The sequence below is a fragment of the Prionailurus viverrinus genome, chromosome D2, assembly GCF_022837055.1.
Source record: "Prionailurus viverrinus isolate Anna chromosome D2, UM_Priviv_1.0, whole genome shotgun sequence".
NCBI classification, from domain to species: Eukaryota; Metazoa; Chordata; class Mammalia; order Carnivora; family Felidae; genus Prionailurus; species Prionailurus viverrinus.
Genome location: NC_062571.1, coordinates 30,431,528 through 30,458,507, shown reverse-complemented (window position 1 = coordinate 30,458,507; position 26,980 = coordinate 30,431,528). Strand labels below are relative to the sequence as shown.

The 26,980-nt window shown below is 36.3% G+C and overlaps 1 protein-coding gene and 1 non-coding gene across 4 annotated transcripts in view; both read right to left on the bottom strand.

Annotated features, from left to right (window-relative positions):
- Positions 1-26,980, bottom strand: part of CCAR1 (cell division cycle and apoptosis regulator 1) — a 62,721-nt gene that overhangs the window by 26,149 nt on the left and 9,592 nt on the right. For 2 of the 3 annotated variants that reach the window (XM_047825234.1, XM_047825233.1), the window contains exons 3-15: positions 20,300-20,472; positions 19,456-19,500; positions 14,791-14,823; positions 12,157-12,350; positions 10,906-11,020; positions 10,598-10,790; positions 7,680-7,809; positions 7,278-7,439; positions 4,154-4,379; positions 3,460-3,573; positions 2,727-2,893; positions 1,778-1,988; positions 878-961 (exon numbers count right to left, since the gene is read on the bottom strand). In XM_047825234.1, coding sequence (XP_047681190.1) covers positions 878-961; positions 1,778-1,988; positions 2,727-2,893; positions 3,460-3,573; positions 4,154-4,379; positions 7,278-7,439; positions 7,680-7,809; positions 10,598-10,790; positions 10,906-11,020; positions 12,157-12,350; positions 14,791-14,823; positions 19,456-19,500; positions 20,300-20,472 — 1,847 coding nt within the window. The remainder of the gene's footprint in view (positions 1-877; positions 962-1,777; positions 1,989-2,726; positions 2,894-3,459; positions 3,574-4,153; positions 4,380-7,277; positions 7,440-7,679; positions 7,810-10,597; positions 10,791-10,905; positions 11,021-12,156; positions 12,351-14,790; positions 14,824-19,455; positions 19,501-20,299; positions 20,473-26,980) is intronic. The other variant, XM_047825235.1, reaches the window with a different exon arrangement.
- LOC125148543 (small nucleolar RNA SNORD98) lies at positions 3,025-3,089 on the bottom strand. Its single transcript, XR_007145621.1, has one exon. It is a non-coding gene; the product is annotated as a small nucleolar RNA SNORD98 (small nucleolar RNA).

Here is a 26,980-nt window from a genome sequence, read left to right as displayed (position 1 = left end):
AGAAAACCTAGTACAGGTTAACCAAAGATTTTCAAAAGAGACTTTTAAATTATTATTTCCTTCCCAGTTCAGATACCTTTTTTTTTTTTTTTTTTTTTTTTAGAGAAAGAGCACGAGTGTGGGGGAAGGGGCAAAAGAAGAGAGAATCTTGAGCAGGCTCCACATTCAGTGGAGCCCGACATGGGGCTCAATCCCATGACTATGGGATCATGACCTAAGCCAAAATCAAGAGTTGGGTGCTCAACTGACTGAGCCACCCAGGCACCCCATATCAATCTACTTACAAATTTTATTTTTAAAAACTAAAATAATCTTGATAATCTTTTCCCAGTTTCTTCCCTTTTCCTTGAATATAAATTACTTAAATATAAAAATTCTGCCTTCTTGGACAGTTCCCCAATCAGAAAATGATGTTGCTTACACTATAGCCAATTGTATATTACATTAAAAAGATACTGGCTGCACTGATTTATAAAGTCACCTTTTGTTAATAGAATTTTTTTAAAAGGTTTTTATTTATTTTTGAGAGAGAAAGACAGAGTGTGAGCAGGGCAGGGGCAAAGAGAGAAGGAGACACAGAATCCGAAGCAGGCTCCAGGCTCTGATCTGTTAGCACAGAGTCCGACATGGGGCTGAACTTGGTGAACCTCAAGATCATGACCTGAACCGAAGTTGGGCACTTAACCGACTGAGCCACGCAGGCACCCCTGAAGTCACCTTTTATTTAATTATTATACACATGCACATAAATACAATATAGAATATTTATGTAAAATTCATGGACGATTTGGAGTGCCTTTTATCTGATAAAACACTGTCCACATTCTCTGTACCTATTCAGAGACTTAAAATTAAATACCATCAATTTCAAAGTTACCTTCATTGTCTTTGGATCAAGTTTAGACCAATGGGTAGGAGTGGAAATTTCTTTAGCTTCACCATCATCCTTCTCTTCTTCATCCTGATATACAAAGTTAAGAACATAATTACTATTCTGAAACCTTAAAATTATGGTAATTTATTTTTAAAAGTCTGTTGCTGATCTGTGCAAGGTCACAAATGTTTCAGATTGTCTTCTCCTAAAGTTATTATTTAGGCAAGTCCACGTACATACATTCTACCACTTTTAACTGATCACAAAGACACTCATCAGCCAATCAAAGCCAGATCTGTGAAACACAAAAGGGTGATAAATTACAACACAAAGGATATCAGGGATGCACAAACACTGCCGGTCTCCACTAACCACACAGTGTGTGATCTTGCCCCAATTTTCAAGCCACCCAAAGTTAAGACTGATTTAGTCAGACCTTTCAAATGTACCAAAGACGATGCCACATAGCCTGAAATGTCAAATCTCTCAGACTTGTGGTTGTCCAATTTCAAATATCCATGACTAGAACTGATGACCGTGAAAGAGAAAATTTTTTAAATTTTAGAAAATGGCAAAATGTTTAAAATGGCTTAATACTGAAACTTGCTCAACAACTGGTCCCAGATTCCAGCAACTAGACCTATGATAAAAACAAAATTCTGTGCAATTTAAGCACAACTTATTTTCCTTTGAGGTCTCAGCACTCTTAAAGTTAGCATACTAGACAAATTTTTTTTTAAAGAAAAGAAAATAAAACTATACTGCTGAAAGCTGGAGTACCAGTCGCTGTTACCAGTTATGTTCCTCCATGTGTGTTTGTTATGTAGTGTGTGGTGTGCATTTGTGCCTGTGTTCCTGTGCCTGTGAGAAGCGGAAATAGAAAAAGGGATTAGCGTTCAGTGCCTGTTCTCCATCAGCCTCCTTGCGTTCACCCTGAAGCTTCTCGACCAGCTGCTGCTTGTATCCTCGGGAGAGGGTTTCCCACTCTGAGCGGGTGGGAAGGCAATGCCAAACATCCGGGAAAAATAAAACCACTGTCTCCACATGAGCTGGAACTGTACGCCCCTTGTGGGTCTCCTCAGGGCGATGGTAGCGAATCTCTGCAAAACGGTACCTGTTGCAAGGGAAGAAGCATGTTGGAAAAAAAATTCTAAAATACATTTTAAAGACCCTAGTTCACTTGTAGCACATCAAGTAAAGAAATTTTGCTGCAAGAACTTGAGGTTGGTCTAAAGAAAAAAAAATTATAGAAGCCATAGTTCCTCTTTTGGTACATTTGTACAATATTTTATGGTTAAAAGAATATGTTCCCCAAAGCATTTTCAAGTTTGATTACAGTGCTACCCATATTTTAGAGAATACCTGAAGAAGCTGGATAGCTGTTCAGATTTCATGTGCTAAAAAAAGAATGTTCTCAATTAAATCACAAGAAATACACTAAAATACACAAGACAAATAAGCCTCAAGAGAAAATATGGCTGAACAAAAATAATCAGCAACTATATCATTTTATAACAAAAGAATTATAATGAAATGAAGTTCTCTCTTGACGATCTTCTCCAGCTATGCATGAAATGAAAAATATTTTCAACATACATCCAACTTCCAAAGTAAAGCATAACAAAACATTTAAATAATTTTCAGTTTATTTTGATTAGTTCTTAATCCTTTTTCCCCCAAACATTTTGGCACCAAATAAACTTTTGCTACAAATGGGGATTTTCCTTTGAGATTACCTGCATGATCAAGGTTGCTAAAGTAAGGGTGAGGGGATGGGGAGAGGCTGATAGATAAGAACATCTATATAAACTATGAAAAAATATTTCTAATCAAAAAATGAATTAGTACTTACCATTGTGTGCATACACTTAGATCAATGCCTGTCAGAGCCTTACAACAACGAATAGCAGTCTTAATCAACACAGATGGGTCTTTTTCTGGGTCTGGTCCATCCAGCGAAGGAGACCAGTGGCCTCCAATGGCCATGGCTTCATCCTTGCCTTTCATGCCCACTAAAAACTAATTCAAAACAAACAGTCATTTACATATATTATGCAACTTGTCAAATTACAAATAAAATACTTGAAAAGGAAAGGTACAAACCTTTCCAATATCATTTTTACTACCTCTGGTATCTGTCAGTCAAGGAAGAGTTCAGTTCATCGTGTTCCACACTGCATTTCAGCAATGGAATAGGATTTATACATCATAACTCATCCTTCTAAAATATTTCTTCAGATAAAGAATTCTTTAAAGAAACAAGCTAGAATTCACACTTTAACAGCATCCAAAGATACACTAAATCCAATACCACTAAGATTTTACTACGCTTCAAATACAAAACATCAAAATGGTAGCTGAACTAGTGACATACAAATAACATATATCTATAATCTGCAATGAGAAAAACATCCATATCATTAAATTTTAAGTGCCATCATACAAAAATTAAACTAATCAGCAAGCTAAAAATGTAGTGTTTTAAAATTATGTATATACACACGCGCGCACACACACACACACACAAAATCAGAAATAAGCAAAGGAAGTATACACCTGAGGTTAAAATAAATGTTTCATTTTACCTTAACAAGTCTAGCAGGATGTTGAAATCCATCTCGAAGTTCTTGTGGGTCTTCGGCAAGAGCACATGACTTATGATACAAATCTTCCATACTAGGACTAGCCATCAGCATTACCTATTATAGTCAAATAATTCAATCCTGTCAAAAGTCTAAAGTAATGTAAAAAAATGAGAAGCACTACTAATTATCCTTACATATTTGATATCCACAATTTTTACAAAAATGGAAAGTAAAATGCTATGGCAGAAACGGCATTAGATATTGTATAATGATAGAGTTTTAACTTTTCAAGAAATGCTTTTTGATTAATGTGCTAAAAATAACCAAAAACTGTGAGACCATAAACAATATACAGAATGTTACCCTGAAGACTAACCTATAGGGCATACACCAACATTATGTTTTATCAGAGGATACCAGAAGTTACAGAACATTCTAAAAAGCTCAATAAAATCAACTTCATCTTCAGATTTTTATAAGTTTCAAAATGTTAAAACAATAACCATAAATTTTAAGAGGTAAGGCAAAGAGAGGTTAAATTAAATTATTTAAGTAACCAAAACAAAATTAGGCAGACAAGAAAAAAATAGCTATTCAGGTCTTAAACCTAACAACCACTTTATGAAGATTAATTCCACATTCTTAATATGAATAACTGCTCAGAAATTTTAGCTGTATATCACATAATACAAACCTTTGCACTGTATAAATGGTCAGCATCTGGCGGATCAAGAACGGCCATATTTTTTTCTAAGGACTCTACTTCTCTGTGCATTACATAGAAATTGCAGTAATTTCCCAGCTGAAATGGTCTTGACAAAGGGAAAGCATCCACCCATGTAAACTGAGCATCAAAAAAGTCACTAGGTATATATAAATTCTGATAACGGCGCCTTAGTTCCATCATGTCACAACTAGGACTGAAAAACAGACATAAGTAGTGAATAAATAGCCTTAATATCAAAAATTATACAAACATCTACTCCATACTGAATCTAAATATACAACCTGACAGTTAAAAGGCAGCTGAAAATGGTCAGAGTCAATTATTAATGGGTTACAGAGTTGCACAGAGGCATAGGAGAACCTCATTTTCAAATTTATTTACTTACAGTTTAAAGAAATAACTGGTATCTAAATGTTACCTTTATTTCTTTGCTTTTTGTGTGTAGCTTAAAATTCATTAGAGACCCTTTGAAATAACTTCAACTCCACCTCCAGAGAAAATATGAACAAAAAGCAGTTCTGCCTTAGTTGAAACTGCATTTTTGAGAAAATTATAATTCACATAGAATGGATAAAAAGAAGGGACAAGAGAGGTACCAAATAATGAGTACTCTTCAATCTGGTTCATATAGTATAAAAATTAAAAAAACCTTCATTTTATAAAAAGATCCTAGATCAAGCATATTTACATTCATAATTAAGCACAATAATCCACATGAAAGCTAAATCCAATGTTTTTTTGGATTATCCACATTTCTCTGTATTAATGGCAATGATCCATACCTGAGTGTTTATTAGGAAAAGAGGATAAATTTCTTGCCTTTTAAATCTGGCATAATGATTTTTTTTTTAAGTTTATTTATTTTGAGAGGGTGGCACACTGATTTTTTTTAAAGGATGATTTCCTTTTTCCTAAGAAGCAGAACTTGTAAAGGAAAGGAACTCAAAGGTAAACCAGTCTGGTAAAAGAACAAAGAATTTCTATTAAAAGCATAAAAAGTGTGGAAAAGAATAATTTGTAAGCTGAAAAGCTCACTATATTATCTTTTTTATTAAAAAAATTTTTTTTTTAATCTTTATTTATTTTTGAGAGACACAGTACAAGCAAGGGAGGAAGGGTAGAGAGAGGGAGACAAGGAATCCAAAGCAGGCTCCAGGCTCTGAACTGTCAGCACAGAGCCTGACACAGGGCTCAAGCCCACAAACCGTGAGATCATGACCTGAGCTGAAGCTGGATGCATAACTGACTGAGCCACCCCAGCGCCCCTTACCTGGTCTTTTTTAAAGGCACCTAACAACAAAGCTAAAAAATATGACCTAATATATTTGTAGGAGTGTCTTTTTATTTGAAGCCTAAAAATAACAAATATATGATAAACTTGTCAGGTGTGGTTGCTGACATAATTATACTTTATTTGTATAAAATTCTGCTGTCAAAATAAGGAAAATGTGAAAAACAGTATTTGAGGTGTTTTTTTTTAAGTGTTGCAAACATAAAGTATGTGTAATAGTTTCTTAGTTTCCCATCACTAGAATTTTTGAAGTTGTTTTTTATCCTGTAAGATTAAAATCTAAAATAAAAGATTAAGTACAAACGAGCCATTTCTTAGCATACAGTCTCTTATAACTGCATTACTACAAAACAATCTTGATTTACACAACTATAGATGAGAAAAGGTGTGCAAATTTTAAAATCATTTTTATTTGTCATAGATTGATTTGATGTTCTGGGAATTTATTTCAAAGTGGTGAAATGACACTGTCAGTGTCTAACTCGGAAGGAGATAGCTGTGATTTTATATCCTATCCATGAACTCTCCCCAAAAAGGAGCATTATAAACTGGAACAGAGGAGTTTAAAAGCAGAGCTCCTCTATTTAATATCTTTGAGACTGGAGAAGTCGGTTACAGTGAATTTCTCAGATGTATGCAGTCTAGACATTTTAAAATATACAAGTAAATAGAGTAGTAAGTAGTACAAATTAGAGTAGTTGCTCATTTGACCACAAGGCTAAATGAACATCAACTACACAACAATTAAGCAAAGTTACTAAGCAAGATTTTTTTTTTGGCACTGAGTTGCGTAAGTAAATTACACTGTTTTTACTCAATCTAGAACTGAATATATAGAAATTTAAACTTTTGATAGACTAGAATTATGAATATTATTCTTTGATAAAATGCAGTTAATACTTTCTCAGGATACTAAAGTAAATACAGTTATCTGTGCCTATGTTCAACAGCTATAAACACTGCTTTCAATGATTCATTTTTCTTACTTTACTGTCAATTTGTTTTCCCCATTTGTTAATTTATCCTATACACAACTGCCAGTCTCAGGGCCTTTGGATAATTCTTCCTTTCCCGTAGGCTAAATTAGTCATTTTGCCAATCTTTTTATGAATTGCAACTTTGTAGCTATCTACTACCTTGTTGGCCACCACATCCCACCATCCATTAAATGCAGAGTATCTACAACTGCCATAGACTGATCAAGTGCTTTAGATACAAGAACTCAATTTAACCTTAGTAATTCTGCTAGTTAACAGAATTTCCATTTTGCAGGTGAAACAGAAAATTTTTTTTTTTTAACGTTTATTTATTTTTGAGACAGAGAGAGAGCATGAATGGGGGAGGGTCAGACAGACAGGGAGACACAGAATTCGAAACAGGCTCCAGGCTCTGAGCTGTCAGCACAGAGCCCGCCCAACATGGGGCTCAAACCCACGGACCATGAGATCATGACCTGAGCCAAGTCGGACGCTTAACCGACTGAGCCACCCAGGCGCCCCAAAACTCAGAAATTCTTGGTAACTCACCCACTCACCACCTGATTCCAAAGGCTGAAAAATCTATTTATGGATACACACACATGTGTATGTTATATGTCTATGAGTGTATATGTAGGTCCATTTTGCTATTATGCCACATTGTCACAGCTAACTTGAAATAACTGGTGCACTGCCGTATTACTTTATCAAACACAACGGAGTATGTAAGAAAAATATCTCTGTATATATAACACACTCTAGTAAATTATACAAAATCAGAAACTGGTAATTCAATGAAACAATTGAGGGGCAAAGAACTTACCAATCTAAAGAAAATTTTGAAAACTGAACTGTGTAACGTGGAACAACACGTCGAACTCTTCGAGGTGATCGTTCTCTCTCTCTTCGAGGAGATCTCTCCCGGGAACGTTTTCTCTGAGGAGATCTTTCTCTGGATCTACGTCTTTCTCTCTCCCTTTCACGACTTGAAACAGAATTTTCTAAAATTACTAATATTTCTGGCATTATTGAAGAGTTCTTCAATAAAATCAATACTTACTACAAGCAAGATTTCAATATACTTTAATAACTTTTAAAAACTATTATAAAACGTGTAAGACAAACTTAGCATTTAACCACTTTTAAATGTACACTTCAGTGGCATTAAGTGCATTCACACTGTGCAACCATCACCACCATCAAACTTATACTTTTAAAAACATACCTTCTATCATCTTTTCTGTTAGGCACTTGATCACCTCTGTCATTCCTTCCTGAAAATCTGGATGGTGGATCTAATCTCCGTGCTGGTTGTGGCTGTGAAACTATACGGACAGGAGGCTGCAATAAACCAGCTTTAAAAGACACAGAAAAAATATTTTAACTTATATAAAAGCATCACCTAGTTATGTTTTACAAATAGAAAAAGTAAGCTAACATCTTAAGCTTTGTGGCCAAAAAATTGTAGAGATCATTTATTTGTATATACTTTTTACAACAGTTTAAAAATGCAAAAGCTCAGAGACCATATAAAACCAGCCCATGGACCAAATCCAAGGGCTGTAGTTTGAAATTCTTGATCCACAGACAGTAAACCAGAGTGCTGTACAGTAAGATATTCACAGGGTGCTAAAGTATCAGCCAAAGATTACCCAGAGAAAAAGCTCCTTATAATGGAGAGATCTATGGCCACCACTTGGACCAAGTAATCAAATTTAGCATCAATTAATACAAGAATCTGACATGTGCCTCCTAGTATGATGCAATATGAATTACAAAACATCATTTATGATGTGTTCTTGCCAAAGCCTTCAGATTTAATTCTAGTTCATAGTTTATATGACGGATAGCGGAACAAGGTAAAAATATTGCAAGGAATCCCAGCAAATACAGAATACAACATTCCAAAAGAATCTATAAGTCAACAAGCCTACTCTCTTCAAAAAGTCAATGTCATAAAGGAAGAAAGGAAAAGTGGGAAACTATTCTAGAATAAAAAAAACTAAAGTAACATAACCAAATACAATGGATAAAAGCTGACTGGCTTTTTGTTTTTCACTTTTGTTTAGGAAATAAAAATAACCTTGAAAAACATCTAGGAGACAAATGGGGGGATATGAATATATTGAGAATATGTAAATATATTCTTAGATATGTCTAAGATATAAATATATTCTTAGATATAACAGACTGTAGTTATTAGAAAAATGGTCTCTTTGAGGAAGGGCATGCTTAAGTACATAGGGATGAAATGTCACTGTCTGCTAATTACTTTAAATGATTAAGCAAAAACGATTTGTATATACACATGTAAAACACAAAGTAAAATGTTAAAAATTTTTACAAGGTTGTAAGTATGTAAGTGATCACTATACTGTTCTTTTGACATTTTTGAATGCTTGAAAATTTTCATGGTAAAAACTGGAGGAAAAATTAGCTAACTTATGTTTCTTATAATAAGGAATCCTAGTTCCCAATGGACAATTCCCTACCCTTCTGCCAACACATCAACTCCTCTGAAATCCTCATCCTACCACACCACTTTTCACTCTTAAGATTTTAAGCAATCTCTATACCCAACATGGGCCTCGAAATCACAACACTAGAGTTGCAAGCTCCTTCAACTGAGCCAGCCAGGTGCCCCTATTTTTCTCTCTTCTATTTTTTCTACCCTACTCATTGCTTCTCTAAGTCATCCACCAAATTCATGGGACTTAGCTGCCTTCATCCCTCCCACAGAGGCCATTCTCTCTTCTTGACACAATGACAAGGAAAAAGTGGTATTCAAGTCCCAGCTCACAAACAGAAAACAAAACCTCTTAGGAAAAACATGAAAAGGAAAAAAAAAATATTAGAAATCACATGACTGGGGTGCCTGGCTGGCTCAGATGGAAGAGCATCCTGATTCTTGACCTCAGGGTCATGAGTTCAAGGTCCACATCAGGTGTAGAGATTACTTAAAAATAAATAAAATTTTAAAAAATAAGTAATGAAACTTTAAAAATTATTTTTAAAATTAAATAAAAATTAAAAAAAAAAGAGAATTCACAGGACTACTAATCAAATATCTGGAAGAACCAAGAGCTTGGAAATGGTCTCACATTACCTAGTAAGTTTAAGTCACACAAACCTTCAGACCCCGCAATGCCACCTGAAGGTATATGCCCTGGACACATATATGAAGAGAAACCTAGGCACATTCCCCTGAGACACACATGTGAGGACATTTATAACAGAATTTTCCAAAACCAAAAACTAGAAACAATCCAAACGTTTACCAAAGAACAGATAAACTATACAATATTCATACATATAATATTTTCTAATGATAAAAATGAAGAATAACCCACATGGAAAAAAAGTATAAGAAACTGTCACAACATAATATTGAATAAAGTAAGTCTTACACAACAGATTACATAAATGGAATCACACACTATGTAAAATTCAAAAACAAAGCTAAACTGTATTATGCGGACATCCATAGTTTAGAGAGTAAAACTATTAAAAAAGAGTAAACTAACAATTTTAACTTTTTACCCAAGTAGTGATTGCGCAGGTATTCATCTAAGAACTCATTACATTATAATCTCTTTAATAATTGTAAGTGTGTCATAATTTATAATAAAAGAGAAATTGCCACAATTACACTTTAAGAAAATACCAATTAAGTAGGCTTCTGTTAAGCCAAGGCTATCTTTGTTAACACTGGTTCAGTAAAAAACTGTCCAGAGCTTCAAATAATTAATTTGCAAAGGAAAAATGTAAAACACGGCTCATTTCATGCACTAGAGTTCAACAAAGTACTACCACTAGACAATATATATATATAATGTTATGTTTATATGACACTTTCTTCCATTACAGATAAAATACCAATGAAGGGACAAGGGATTAATAACTCTAATATTTATGTCAAGTTCACAAAGAGCAGGTCTTCCTATAAAAGCAACAAAATAAAAATACTTCCAAAGAGGTATAAAATACAAGCGGTCTACATAAGATACTTACACTTCCTTTCAAGTATTCTGGAAATCCCTGCCTTTTTTACAATTAAAAGCATCTTCTCATTATTTTAACAACTAAAAAGCTGTAAAAGTTATATATTAGTCTGAAACAGAAAAGATACACTGCATGTAATACCTTTCTGCTGTGGCTGCTGTAATAAAGGCTGTGGCTGAGTCTGCAATAATGGTGTAATAGAAGCTGCTGAAATCTGTGCCTGCAGCAGTGACTGGGGCTGAGGCTGAGCCTGAACACCAAATGTCGTCTGTGGTGCAATTGGCTGAAGTACAGCAGGAGGAGTCTTGAGTAAAGGTTGAGTTTGGGATTGATTCTTAACAAAAATAAAAAAATAAAATAAAAATTTTTTAAATGAAGAAAAAAAACTTCAATTATTAGAAGACTGAATCACCAAGTTTCTGTAATACTTAACTCAGTATTTTATATACCTGGTTTGGTAGCGTCTGAATTCTTTGTGCATTCCATTTAAAAGGCATATTGGGATTATATGTAGCTTCAACCAATACTCTGTCACCCACTTGGGGGGTTTTCCCTTTGACAGCACTGGAAAAAAAATTGTTAAATATAAATGCAATTAAAAGATTCCTCCAAAAATTATTTACATTTGTAGTATTTTAACTAAAGTAAACTATCTGAAATGGAAGTCTAAAAAGCTCTTAAAAAGTCTACTTTTTGTCTGCTACTCCTACACTGATTTGAGTACTGATCATGTTTCACCCTCCCTGTAAAAACACAGGGTTTGAAATGGAAGAAAATAATTTCCACCTCATTTTCTCCATTTTCTCCCAATATTGTGTCCTTCCTTCTACAGTATATTCTACCTTTTATAGCCCAAGAGTAAGATTTCCTTTGGGCTGTGGAGAGATAAATGAGGTGGAAAATAGGAGACCCATTTTTTTTAATGTCATACAGCAATTACATTTCCCAAAAAAGTACCTCTAAGGCAATTCATTAAGAATATATTTGAGATATCCATGGAAAATCTTATTTCATGCAACCACCATCACACTAAAAAATATTATTTTGAATAGGTTAGTCACTAATCATTCAATTTGATACGCTAATTTTTCAGTTGAAAATGTTTTAGTATATATTGTCATTAGATATGTCAAATAGAAGATTAATTTTAAAAGGTATAGGACTAATTAAATCTCTAATCCTATTTTAAGTCTGCCCATGAAGAGTTGGAAAATAAACTCACTCCTATAAAACATGTATAAAGAATTCACCATTAACTACTTTGTTCAGTAACCAGAAGATAGCTTCATTCATATTCTCCATCAAAAAAGGCCAGATACAAATATAATAAAAGCTGAATGACTAAAACAAAAACTTAGAACTAAACCACGATCCTCTGCCGTAATTAAGCCTTATCAATATACTTCATGCTAAATACAAGAAGGCTGGGGCGCCTGGGTGGTTCAGTAGGCTAAGCATCCAACTCTCGATTTCGCTTCAGGCCATAATCTCACAAAATATGAGTTCAAGTTCTGCAAGGGGCTCTGCCCTGATGGTACAAGAGCCTGCTTGGGATACTCTCTCGCTCACCACTCTCTGCTCCTCCCCCACTCACTTGTGTGCACAGGCACATACGCACTCTCTCAAACAAACAAATAAACAAACAAACAAACAAACAAATAAATAAATACAAGAAGGCATTTGTCAAAACCTAAGTTTACCTAAGCTGAAAGAATACATCTTCATCCACAAATCCGAACGTATCATGTAGTTTTGTGACTACACCTGTAAAAACACGCTGTTTTTGAGGTTGGGTTTGTTGCTGACTGGACCTAGGTGTTGGATATGATACAGTTATCTGTGCTGCAGGCTGAGGAGTAGACAGGCTAAGGCTTGTAGGCAGTGCAACAGCTGGCTATAAAACAAAATCAACATCAAATTAAGCTAATGATTTGAAATACTCTAGAAATTAAAAATGACTACTCAAAACTAAAAATGCTAAAAATAACTTAGTTGAAGTTAGGAAATACACATGTACACCTTGAAGATAAGATAAATATTTAAAAAAATCTACCTCAACATTAAATTCTCTCAAATGAATGTTTTCACAGATCATTCCAAGAAAAGAAGATACCACAGTGAAACAAGTTTTAAAAATACTGCATATTTTAGGGGTGCCTGGCTGGCTCAGCTGGTGGAGTGTGTGACTCTTGGTCTCCGGGTTATAGGTTCAAACACAATACTGGGTGTAGAGATCACTTAAAAAACAAAAACAAAAACAAAAACCAACCACTTGCAGCTATGTGGATGGAACCAGAGGGTATTATGCTAAGTGAAATTAGAGAAAGACAAATATCATATGACTTCACTCATATGAGGACTTTAAGACACAGAACAGATGAACACAAGGGAAGGGAAGGAAACACAGGAAGGGGACAAAACATAAAAGACTCTTAAATATGGAGAATAAACAGGGTTACTGGAGGGGTTGTGGGAGGGGGGATGGGCTAAATGGGTAAGGGGCATTAAGGAATCTACCCCTAAAATCATTGTTGTACTATACGCCAACTTGGATGTAAATTAAAAAACAAACAAAAACCTGTGTATTTTAGTTCCTTCTCACAAATTCAAAAACAATAATGTGATACTCAGGTAAAGTCCTATACAAGTGAAAGACAAATACATATCTCACTTATGTGTAAAATCTTAAAAAACACAAAAAATGAACAGAAACAGAGAACAGATTGGTGATTAACAGAGGTGTGGAGGGAAGGGGAATGGGTGAAAATGGTCAAAAAACACAAACTTCTAGTTATAAGATAAATATAAGGATGTAATGTACAGTGTAGTGAATATAATATTGTATTGTGTATTTAAAAGTTGCTGAGACAGCTCTTAAAAGTTCTCATCAGAAAAAAATATTTGTAACTGTGAGGTGATGCATATTAACTAAACTTCTTATGATAATCATTTCACAATATACATAAGTCAAATTACATTGCACACCTTCAACTAATACAGTATCATATGTCACTTATCCTTAAATAAAACTGGAACAAAAAGAAAAAAAGTTAACACTTTCATTGTTCTTTCGTGGCACAATCAAGCATGAATAACATATTACTGATTAAAACTTCTCTACATAAATAGGAATAAAATCATTAAAAAGAAACATTCATCTAATTCTTCAAGACAAACCATTGTTATTTGTTTTATACCTGCCACGACGAGTCTCTTAATTTCTACCATTTAAAAAAAAAAAAAAAGCAAAGTCCTACATATAGTGAAGGAACTCAACATTTCTCAAATTGTGACCATAAAATTATTTTCCCACGAAAATAATTAACATCCTAAGACACTAATGATTTATGGGTACACAATGGGAAATGCTACTCTAAGAAAAGACAAATTTTTATAGCTTTTCTAATTAGTTTGGAAATTCTACTATTGGAGATTGAAAATACAAGATCAGTGTTAGTTGATTTTGATTCTATAATAACAGAAAGTGAGGTTGACTTCTCAACTCAAGTGCATTTTTTACAAAAATAACAGATTCAAGACTAAAAAAGTATGAAAGGTTATAGAGTAAACCTTCTTCTCCTGTTCCTTCAATACCCAATTCCTTAACCATGGGGAAATGGTCACCAGTTATTATTAGAGGTTCTGTTTTGTTTTTGCCAGTTGCATAGTATTTCACTCTCAGTGAACCATGGCCCTTGGGCCACATCCAGCCCACAGCTTCTGATTCATGTATAGCTTATAAACCAGGGATGGTTTCTTACACTTTTAAATAATTTCTAAAATGAAAAAAATATGCAACAGGGACTGTAAGTGGTCCACAAACCTAAAGGAGCATTAAAAGTTCAAAACATTTTTATGCTGCTGAAAAATTAAGCTGATAATGTAAACAATACCTTCACCTACTAAGGTCAAGCCAAAAAAGATACATAAAAACTTCCTAAAATTATTAGTTACAAAGGAAATGTAAATGCCAAAATCAGTTTTTTGGTTTTTTTGAACAGCAGGCAAAAGTTTATTAGAGTAAAAGATCAGAAAGGAAGAACAGCAGGACAGCTCTCTTTATAGAGGGGACATTCGAAAGTGAATGCCCCAGAATTAAGTTTAAATAAGACCTCATATTTATTCAAACTAGATCACAGCTGGATCTGTGACCAAAAACCATAAAAGAGAAAACAAAACCATATGCTTTCCAGCTGTATTTAACATATTGTTAAATTATTATGTGAATTCAACCAATATTCATCTTCAAACTCTGGAACACTAGAATACAAATAAAATTGTGGTCTATTCTTCATTCAGATATCCAAAAGAAATTAAAATAATGGCAAACTAACCTGTGTTAAAAGGGTCTGTTGAGGTTGCTGTAACTGAAAATAGAAAAAAGAAAAACAAAAAAGATCAACTGAAATTGTTTCACAGATGCTTTATATAAGGAAAAATTCCTATTAAGTCGGTACTTCATTTCTAATTAAGAAATACAGTAAAAAATACCAGAAGTCATTAGGTGTAAGGTTTCCTACAACTATTTCTTTTTTTTCCTACAACTATTTCTAAGCGTAGATCTGATATATAACTAACTCATTCAGTGGAACAACCTGGCTGCCTCCATGAGCACAGCATGCAACTCTTCGTCTCGGGGTTTTAAGTATGAGCCCACACTGGGTGTAGAGATTACTTAAACATAAAATCTTTAGGGGTCACTGAGCTTCTGACTTTGGCTCTGGTCATGATCTCGCAGTAGTGGTTTAGAGCCCTACACTGGGCTCTGCACTGACGGCAAGATCTTCTGTCTCCCTCTCTCTGCGCTTCCCCTGCTCTCTCTCTCTCAAAAATAAACATTAAAACAAACAAACAAACTCCTTAACAAAAGGTGTGTCTCGGTGGCTCAGTCAGTTGAGTGTCCAATTGTTGATCTCTGCACAGGTCAAGATCTCATGGTTCATGAGATCAAGCCCTGCATCAGGCTCTGGGCTGGCCATGTGGAGCCTGCTTGGGATTCTCTCTCATTACACTTTCCCCACTCACTTGCTCTCCTCTCTCTCAAACATTTTTTTTAATCTTAAAAAAAACCGAAAACCAACTAATTCGTTCAATAAAGAAATTGATCTTTTATCTTATTTCATAAGAGTAACACCCACAAAAAAACCCCATGAGACCCTAGACAGGAAAATTTCTAGTTCTACCACGTTAATCACTGTGCTACAGAAATGATTAAACATCATCAGTATGCTACCTGTATCAAAAATATCATTGGCTATCTATTTGCATCTGGCTGACTCAGTTAGTAGTGCATGAGACTCTTGATCTCAGGGTCCTGAGCCTTAGCCACATGTTTGGGTGTAGAAATTACTTAAAAAATATATCATTGACTATCTACATGATACATCTGATAAAGGATAAATTCCCCATATATATGAATGACTCACACAGTAACTCACACCAAAAAACAATCTTATTAAAAAATCGGCAGAGGATCCAGACATTTTTTCCAAAGACATACAGATAGATGAAACAACACATGAAAAGATGTTCAACATCATGCATCATCAAGGAAATGCAAATCAAAGCTACAACGAGCTATCACTTCACACCTGTCAGAATGGCAAATTCAAAAACACATGAAATTAAGTGTTGGCAAGAATGTGGAGGAACTGTCATGTACTGCTGGTGGAATGTGAATTGATACAGCTACTGTGGAAAACAGCATGGAGGTTCCTCATAAAATCAAAAATAGAAATACCATATAATCCAATAATTCCACTATTGGATATTTACCCAAAGAAAACAAAAACACTAACGTGAAAAGATATATGCACCTCTAGGTTTACCACAGCATTATTTATAAGCCAATATATGGAAGCAACCACACACACACACACACACACACACACACACACACACACAAACACACACACACAGGAATATTACACAGCCACAAAAAAGGATGAGCTTGTGCCATATCAGACAATACAGATGGACCTAGAGACTATTATGCTAAGTGAAATATGTCAGACTGAGAAAGACAAATACATGATTTCACTCGTAAGTGGATTAGAAAAAAATGAACAAAAAAGAATCAGAGCTATAAACACAGAGAACTGATGGCTGCCGGAAAGGAGGAGGTTTGGGCAAAATGAGTGAAGGGAAGAGGGAGATTCAAACTTCTAGTTACGGAATGATTAGGTCACAGGAATGAAAAGGCACAGCCTAAGGGGGAGCTTGGATGGCTAAGTTGGTTAAGAGTTCAACTCTTGATTTCAGCTTAGGTCACAATCTCAGTTTGTGAGAGTGAGTCCCACATGTGGCTCTGTGCTGACAGGGCAGAGCCTGCTTGGGATTCTCTCTCCCACACTTAAGAGCAAGCAAACATGCACATTCCCTCTCTCTGAAAATAAATATTCATAAAAATAAACATTAAGGGGCGCCTGGATGGCTCAGTTGGTAGGCGTCCGACTTTGGCTCAAGTCATGATCTCACGGTTCATGAGTTCAAGCCCCGCATCGGGCTCTACGCTGACAGCTCAGAGCCTGGAGCCTGCTTCGGATTGTGTCTCCCTCTCTCTCTGCTCTTCCCCTGCTCACACTCTGTCTCTCTCTCAAAAATAAATAAAAAAATAAATAAACATTAAAAAATTTTTTAAAAATCTGAATGAAGGTTCAAAAAACTGAAGAAGTTCCTAGTTTATAGTTCTCTTACATTACATTTTACAATAGTGCTGTACAAGCTTGCAAAGATAAGAATATGGGTCGTCAGTCTTTACATCAGACTTCAGTTCCTCCATTTGGAATCAGAAAGAGGAGGGATCCTGAAGAAATCATATGTGGAACATACTTTGACACCTACTGTGTTATAAAATGTATCATCAGATGTGCCTTGAGAATAGTAAATGTAACATTAAAAAAAGCTGCTGGCTATAAAAATTTTTTTTTTAAAAAAAGCATAGCATAAGGAACACAGTCAGTGTTGTTATAATAACAATGTAACAAGACACATGGTAGCCACATTTGCGGTGAACGTAGCATAATGTATAAATTTGTCACATCGTTAAGTTGTATACCTGAAATTAATGTAACAAATGTGTGTCAACTATACTCAAAAAGAAAAGCTCAGCCTAGTAAAAGAAAATAAAATTAGGGGTGCCTGGGTAGCTCAGTCAGTTAAGAGTCCAACTTCGGCTCATGTCATGCTCTCACGGTTCTTGGATTCAGGCCCACATCGGGTTCTATGCTGACAGATCAGAGCCTGGAGACTGCTTTGGATTCTGTGTCTCCCTCTCCGTCTGCCACTCCCCCACTCACGCTTCATCCATCTCTCTCTCTCAAAAAAAAAAAAAAAAAAAAAAAAATCACAGGCTATCTAATTCATATATATCCTCCTAAAATGAGAAGCCTTCTCAGATTTGCCACATGCATGGGGCCCATAAGGGACCATACACTCTGACATCGTTTTTTTGGCAATAGTAAAGGATAACACTCATTACCAGAAAATACAAGGAATTGGTGTAAAAAGAAAAAAATTTAAATTATGGAATAGAAAGTTGACTTAAGCTAGGATAAAAGAATCTATGTGGGGTCCTATTCAAAGCACCCGGCTTACCTGGGATTACCATGTATTAGAGGTTAAATCTACCAAATTATTTTTTCTCTAAGTCAAGAATAAACAATGGCATTTTTTAAGGCAATAGCATTTGAGCCTTTCATTTTCATACGGTTCAACCTAACACATAATCTTTAACGATAAACTTCATAACAGTAATAAAATAAGTCTAAGGATATTTTTGAAAAGCAGGTAGCCAACTCTGACATCAATCTCTTGCCAAATTTTTACAAGTTTACATCAATATTAGGCGGATAGTATAACCTTCAGCGAAAGTGCAATGCTTCTGAAGCCCCAAAGGACTTAGCCAAGAATGAAATTGGGTCATGGATCCACAAGGGACAAGACCTTATGGATAAGAAGCCTCATGTTTATCTAGTGTTTTTGGATCTAAGTTTTTGGTCCTTCTCTCATATCCCCTTTTCCCCTCCTGACTACTATACTTTCCTGAAGCTATCAACAACACTGAGAAGAAAGAAGACTACCTCTACTCTTAAAAAGCCTTGAGTGGGTGCTTAGGCTAGAACCTATCTAGATTTCAGCAGGGCAAACTCTTTTCTCCTTGACATGCCTCTTCTTGGGTTCATTTTTTCTTAGTTTTTCCTATCATCACAGATATAAGACTCCATAGAACATAATTATAGAACAAGACTAGGGAAAAAGGGCTAAAAAAACTTGCTTTTTCCCTACGTCGGGAGTTTTCAAATTGTCAAAATGTGCTATGAGAGTAGGAATGGGAAAATACAACGGGAGGCTTCTACCTACTTTCAACAGCTCTATTTTAATATTTTATATATTGAGTTTCAATACACGATTTCATTAGGTGAAAATAGAGAGGATTCTGTTGCTTTAAAAAAAATAAAGGCTCACGGGGCACCTGGCTGGCTCAGTTGGTAGAGTGTGCGACTCTTGACCTCAGAATCGTGACTCAAGTCCCACACTGGGTATAGAGCTTACATTAAAAAACCAAAATAATAAAATCAATAAAAATAAAAAATAAAGGCTCAAAGCCAGTGGTCTATCTAGGGCTTAAGTTTCAAATCAGAAAAAGGACCTTTTCATTTTCACATGTGGTCTAATACAGCACAGTAGGGCTAGATGCTCCAGACAGAAGTACTGGGCCACTGACTCAGTAACAGATTCTTTCCAGATTATCCTCTGCATGCTTTCTTAGCAACATGTGACAAAAATGGCTGCTAGTTGAAGATTTCAATTTCCACAGGACACCTCTCCTACCTTCCTCTCCCTGGGAGACACTCCTTTTAACCTACCTCATTTCCCCACCCCAAAAGAATTCAAATCACACATTAATGTAGCTGAAAGGACATAAAATCTGTATAAATTGAATCTGGGACAAATGGCTTTTTAAAAATCAGTTTTTAATATGGAAAATATAAACTAACCTGCTGTTGCACACTATACAAGGCCTGCTGAGGTTGTGAATATTGCTGGAAAAAAATTTTTTTTCAAAGAAAAATATGGATGTTAGTTTTATTCATTCTCAAAAAGTGATATACATATATACAAATACATAAACAAAATTATACTAAATAGAAATTTTCTTGAACAGCTAAACTTGATGAAAAATAAGCAAAAGATATAAGGACTATCCGTTTTAAGAATTTTGACCATGCAAACGCACTGCTCCATATATCTTAGCATACATAGTAATTTTAATCACCTGAAAAATAAGCATAATAAAACCCCACAATTATTAAGTCTTTAAAAAATGAAAGTACCTACTGTGGCTACACAGAATTAATAGTTTTCTACGTCACATATTAAAAGCCAACAAAGGGGGTGCCTGGGTGGCTCAGTTGGTTGAGCGTCCAACTTTGGCTCAGGTCATGATCTCACAGTCTGTGAGTTCAAGCCCTGCGTCAGGCTCTGTGCTAACAGCTCAGAGCCTGAAGCCTGCTTTGGATTCTGTGTCTCCCTCTCTCTCTGCCCCTCCCTTGCCCATGCTCTGTCTCTGTCTCAAAAATAAATAAAAACACTTAAAAAATAAATAAATAAAAGCCAACAAAGGAGTGCCTGGGTGGCTGAGCTGGTTGAGCATCCAACTCTTGGTTTTGGCTTAGATCGTGATTTTACAACAGCCCCAAGTTGGGCTCTGTACTGACAGCGTGGAGCCTTCTTGGGATTCTCTTTCTCTCTCCTCCTCTCTAACCGCCCCCCCCCCCCACTACTCACGCTCTCTCGCTGTCAAAATAAATAAATAAACTTAAAAAAAATAAAGAGATTCACCTGTTGCAATGCAGCTGCTGCAGCTGCAGCTTGTTGCTGCAGCGCCGCAGTCTGAGTTAACTGATAGTTTGCTGGGGTTTGTGTCGTAAGGCCCGCTGCTGCTAATGCAGTTTGCTGTGTGTAAATGGTAGGAGATGCTCCAAGGAGTGATGGCTGTTGAACACCCAATGCGGCTAAAATGAGATTAAAAAGGAAAGAAAAGAAAAACATTATTTGGATCCTTCCTAGGAATCTTCCATAAGTACTTAGTTATGAATAATGTTGTAATTGTTTAGTAATAACCTAAAGCAGAATTTGAGTAAAGCGTGTTAAACTGAACTGATTCAAGTACCGTCCCAGATCCCAGTGGCTTTGTACTTAATGTTGATGTCATGATTGAAAACATAATTCTATAAAATCAAACTGCACAATGAACACAACCAACCTTACCTAGATCAAAAGTCTAAAGTACTCTTAAGAAGTATTTTCAGGAAAAAAATGCAGAAAATAAATTGTATTATTTTACTAATCTAGAATTTACTGTTTTATCTTCAAGAAGATGAAAATCATATATTATAGGCAGTGCTGCTGCAACTTATCCACCTATAACTTTCTACTGGACAAAATTTTCATGTATTTCTACTTTGCATTAAAGATTTATAAAACTAGGGGCACCAGGCTGGCTCAGTTGGTAGATGGGATTCTTCATCTCGGGGTTGTAACCTCAGAGTCCCATGTTGGGTGCACATTACTTAAAAATAACATCTTAAAGGGGCATACCTGGGTGGCTCAGTCGGTTAAGTGTCTGACTCTTCATTCTGGCTAGGGTCGTGATCCAAGGGTCATGGGATTAGGCCACATGTCAGGCTCCATACTGAGCCCAGAGCCTGCTTGGGGTTCCTTCCCTCCCTCCCTCCCACACTCACTCTCTCCCTCTCTCTCTCTCTCTCTCCCCCCACTCTGCCCTTCTCCCCAACTCCTGTGCTCTCTTTCAAAACAAAACAAAACAAAACAAAAAAGATTTAGAAAATACTAAATAACGAGGAAATAATAAACCAGGAAATACACCAAAGCAACACTTTAAAATTGTTGCACTACTTTATGGGACAATGCGACAAAATTAACCACAGCAACTTAAAATTACCACCTGATTAAACCAAATTGGGGAAAGAACTCAGAAGGACAGATTTAGGTATGTAATTGTTTAATGTATGCTTAGAGCTAAGATTTTACTTGAAGCTTTCATGCAATTCCACTGAATGCAAAAAAGCAATCAATTAAACACTGCAATCTAAAAAATAAAATAAAAATTGCATCTAGCACTATCCTTCCCAAAATTGGATCTCCTTGTACAATGACTAGTTCCCCAGGACATTAAAGTCTGAAAGCAAAAAAAAAAGGGTCCAAGGTTTAAAAAGCTAAAGAAACGGGGCACCTGACCGCCTAAGCTGGTAAAGCATGCGACTCTTGATCTCGGGGTCATGAATTCAAGCCCTACAATGGACACAGAGCTTACATTAAGAGAAAAAGAAAAGTTGGGGCACCTGGGTGGCTCAGTGGCTCAGGTGATTGAGCAGCTTTTTTTTTTTTTTTTAATGTTTTTATTTATTTTTGAGACAGAGAGAGACAGAGCATGAGCAGGGGAGGGGCAGAAAGAGAGGGAGACACAGAATCTGAAGCAGGCTCCAGGCTCTGAGCTGTCAGCACAGAGCCTGACGTGGGGCTTGAACTCACAGACCGCAAGATCATGACCTGAGCTGAAGTCGGACACTCAACCGACTGAGCCACCCAGGCACCCCGAGCAGCTCTTAAAATATGCTCAGGTCATGATTTCAAGGTCCTGGGATGGAGCCCTGCATCAGGCTATGCACTGACAGCAAGGAGCCTGCTTGGGATTCTGTCTCCCTCTCTCTGCTCCAAACACACTCACATGCACCACCTGCCTTTCAAAATAAATAAACTCTAGGGGCATCTGGGTTGCTCAGTGGGTTGAGCATCCAACCCTTGGTTTCAGCTCAGGGCAGGGTCTCACAGTTCAAGGGACTGAGCCCCATGTCAGTCTCTGCAATGACAGAGCAGAGCCTCCTTGGGATTTTCTCTCTCTCCCTCTCTCTGCCCTTCCTCGCTTGAGTGTGCCTGTGCACACACACTCTCTCTCAAAATAAATAAACTTTAAGTAAACTTTAAAAAAAGTATATGAAACAACTTTTTTAAAAAGTATAGGAAACAATGAATTAAGCACATAATTTTACTCAGAACCTTTAATGTGCCAAATAAGCATTAGGAACCTCAAAAGATTGCCATAAAAGTAGTATTTACTCACGGAACACACTCTTTTACAAAGCATCTTGCTTGTATCTGAAAATACATATCTGTAAAATATCTGGGAAAAATGCTGCCCTATAACTATTAAGTTAACACCCTTATACAAAGAATAGTATTTTGCTGTACAGGAAGAGAACAGAGAACATTAATGAACTAAACAAAGCACCTAATCTAGAATATCCCAGAAAATCTTTAGAAGTGTGAGGTCCATTATCAGTCATTTAAAAGTTCAAATTAATTTTACTTAAAACAAACCAACGACAAAGCAAAGCAAAAACAAAAATCTCAGAAATTATATTTGTCATTCTTATAAATTACAAATGACTCCCTGCAAAACATACAGATCGTTAAAAATTTAAAAAGAGGGGGGAGGAGAACCTAAGGGGGGAAAAAAGTTCTAAATGTCCTAAATCCTTACCACATTAATCTTCTTTCGTTTTTAAGTCGTTTTGTCTTTAAGTAAGTGAGATATCACAGATGGGCAGAAAGGAGAAACCAGGCCTAACTACATGAATTTAAATAGAAGTTTAAATAAAAGGGCAACTAGGTGGCTCAGTCAGTTAACCATCAGGCTTCAGCTCAGGTCATGATCTCACAGTTTGTGAGTTCAAGCCCCTCTGTCAGCTCAGAGCCTGAAGCCTGCCTCAGATTTTGTGTCTCCTTCTCTCTCTCTGCTCCTCCCCTGCTTGTGCTCTTTCTCTCTCAAAAATAAGTAAATAGGAGCACCTGGGTGGCTCAGTCAGTTGAGCATCTGTCTTCGGTTCAGGTCATCATCTCATGGTTCATGGGTTTGAGTCCCACATTAAACGCTCTGCTGTCAGCTCAGAGCCCACTTCGGATCCTCTGTACCCCTTTCTCTCTGCCCCTCCCCGACTAGAGCACACTCTTACTCTCTCAAAAATAAAAATTAAAAATAAATAAGTAAATAAACATTAAAAAAAGAAATTTAAATAAAAGTGGAGAATCTCTTAATGCTAGCCCAAGTTCAAAATGAAGTTAACTGCATTGAGAAAAAAAGGTACTGAAATCTAGGACGTAAGTTCTAATCAGTGGATCCTGTTAACATTTTTTTTTTTTTGATCCTGTTAACCTTTTAAAATTGTATGCAAAATTGCAAACAAGAAAGTCCAAAGCTTTCCTCCATTTTAAAGAGAATTACAGACCCAAAAAAGGTTAAGAACTGCTGTTCTAGGAAAACAGAAGCCAGATACTCATTGAACACAAGATAAGGACCATAGCGAAAATTATTAGTGTTTTAAATTCTAAGACTGGCGTGTTACACATTTGACAAAAGTGGCACCAAGGATTCAATTATCATACTCATCTCCTTCACCTACCTGTGGTGTGACCTCAGATCTGCTCTGTTTCATTCTGTTAGTACCAATTTCCAGAACCCTGGATGTTGCCACAGCAGAATGGCGCAAAGCCAGGATCTCAGAAAGTCTGGTTTCTTTTCTTAAAGCTTTTCTAGGTGTTCTGAATCCTGGCAGCATACACAGCAGCCTACCATAAGTAAGTAGGATGACAGACACATCTCTTTTTCACTGTTACCAATCAGTGTGATAAATCAGAAACTACAAAAAAATTAAGGTGACTCCTGAATAATGTGGGGGTTAAAGGTGCTTGACCTCCTCAAACAGTGAAAAATCCACATAAAACTTTTGATTCCCCCCAAACTACTTCCAGTAGCCTAGTGGTTTGGGATAAAATATTCCTAAATGAAAGAAATTCCAATTAGCTAATTTGTTGATGACATTATTTTTCTAGGACCTCAATACAGTGTTAGGTCTATGTAAGCCATTCACATATAGGGAACCAGTCGGTTAAACATACTGATGTCTTGAAAGTTGAAAAGAAAACAGAGATGCCTCACTGGCTTAGTTGGTAGAGTGAGCAACTGCAAGTCTTAATCTCAGGGTCATGAGTTCAAGCCCCACATTGGGGGCTTACTTTAAAAAAGGTGGAGTGGTGCCTGGGTGGCTTTGTCAGTTAAGCATCCAACTCTTGATTTCAGCTCAGGCCACGATCTCATGGTTTCTTAGATGGAGCCCAACATTAGGTTCCATGCTGGTTGGGATTCTCTCTCTCTCTTTCTGCCCCTCCCCCGCCTGATCTCTCAAAATAAAGAAACTTTTTAAAAAATGTGTTAAAAAAAAATTCCATACACATATATTAGCAGTTAGTGATTGGACCAACACTTAGTCATAAAAGTTTGTCCCTCCTATGTTTTCTAATTATAATTTCTCCCTGAATTTTGCATTGTAGGATTACTGTTTAAAGATTTTTGGAAGAAAACAAAGTAGCATAAAGTGATACACTAAAATGAGGAGAAAGAAAACTATGTGGCATAGAAAAAGTATAAAGCTCAGTTTTATTAAAAATTATTTCAGGGGCGCCTGGGTGGCTCAGTCGGTTAAGCGTCCGACTTCAGCTCAGGTCACGATCTCACGGTCCGTGAGTTCGAGCCCCGCGTCCGGCTCTGGGCTGATGGCTCAGAGCCTGGAGCCTGCTTCCGATTCTGTGTCTCCCTCTCTCTCTGCCCCTCCCCCGTTCGTACTCTGTTTCTCTGTGTCTCAAAAATAAATAAACGTTAAAAAAAAAAAAATTATTTCAGGGGGTGCCTGGTTAGCTAAGTCGGAAGAGCATACAACTCTTGATCTTGGGGTCGATTTCAACCCCCACAATGGGTGTACAGAGGTCACTTAAATAAATCAATAACCTTAAAAAAATTAATTCAGGATTGATGTAACCCACCAGAATTCAGGACACGTGTTAATGGTATTTATAAACCACTAAAAACTTAGGTCCTGTATTGTATTTTTTCCTTTAAAACTTTTTAAGGGGTGGGGGAAGACTTCTTAAGAAATCTTACCTGGCTCAGTTAGTTAAGCATCTGACTCTAAATTTTGGCTCAGATCATGATCTCATTGTTTGTGGCACGGAGCCCCATGTTGGGCTCTGTGCTGGTAGCGTGAAGCCTGCTTGTGATTCTCTCACCTTCCTCTGCCGCTCCCCCACTCACATGTGCTCTCTCTCTCTCAAAATAAACTTTAAAAAATAAAAAACTACTAATAGCCTACTGCTGACTGAAAGCCTTACCAGTAACATGAATGGTTAGGATATTTTGTATATAATTATATGCTGTATTCTTACAATAAAGCTAGAGAAAAAAAATCATAAGGAAAACACATTTACAATACTGTACTTATAAAAAAAAAACTGCATAAAAGTGGACTCACACAGTTCGCACCCCTGTTGTTCAAGGGTCAATACCTGTTGGTAATGAAGGGTTCAACTGCTAGGAGAAATTTAGGGGAAGGAAATTTATATTCTATTGGTTGTTATCACACCACTAGCTAGTTAATTCAAATTTTGTGAAATTACTGTGCATGTGGTTGTAGCCTTTATGTATCTGTGATATAGCTCTTTTTTTTCCTAATGTTTATTTTTGAGGGACAGAGCATGAGTGGGGGAGGGGCAGAGAGCGAGGGAAACAGAATCTGAAGCAGGCTCCAGGCTGAGCTGCCACCACACAGACCGAAATGGAGCTCGAACTCACAAACCGAGAGATCATGACCTGAGCCAACGTTGGACACTTATACTGACTCAGCCATCCTGGTGCCCCAATACAGTTCTTGTTAAAATCATTTGAGACTTTATTCTGAATAAAATATATTTCATTATTAATGCTCCCCTTTTTTGTGGTTATCTGAGAAACTATCCTTGAATATTTTTAATTTTTTAATGTTTTTATTTATTTTTGAGGAGAGAGAGCGTACTCACGAGCAGGAAAGGGGCAGAGAGAGGGGGAGACACACAACCCAAAACAGGCTCCAGGCTCTGAGATGTCAGCATGGAGCCCAGCACAGGGCTTGAACTCAAGAACTGCGAGATCATGACCTGAGCTGAAGTCAGATGAGTACTCAGGAGCCCCATATCCTTGAATATTTGTAGACAGAATTTTTTCCAATCATCCACAATGGGACAGTCTGTTCATTTATCTATTATCTGATTCAATATGATTGCTGAAGGTCTTGTAACCCTTCTGAAACAGATAAGCTTTTCACAGTGTTATCAGTACTTTCTTTGACAAACCTATGAAATGAGCCCTAAACCACATAAATAAGTAAATAAGGACTAAGCTTTCTTAAACCTTTAAGAACTGTAAATTTTATCATTTCCAAAAACATAAAATCAGTTTCATATGACTGAAAAACACTTGTGTTATGACATACTAATAGTTACTAGTTATCACTGTTGTATTTTAAAATCTTTATTGTGCTCTATCTTTACTAAGAGGAGTCATCCTGAGATAATAAAATTCAAAACCTCAGGCTGATATCAGATACTTCCTTTTTTCACCTTATGCAAAATTTA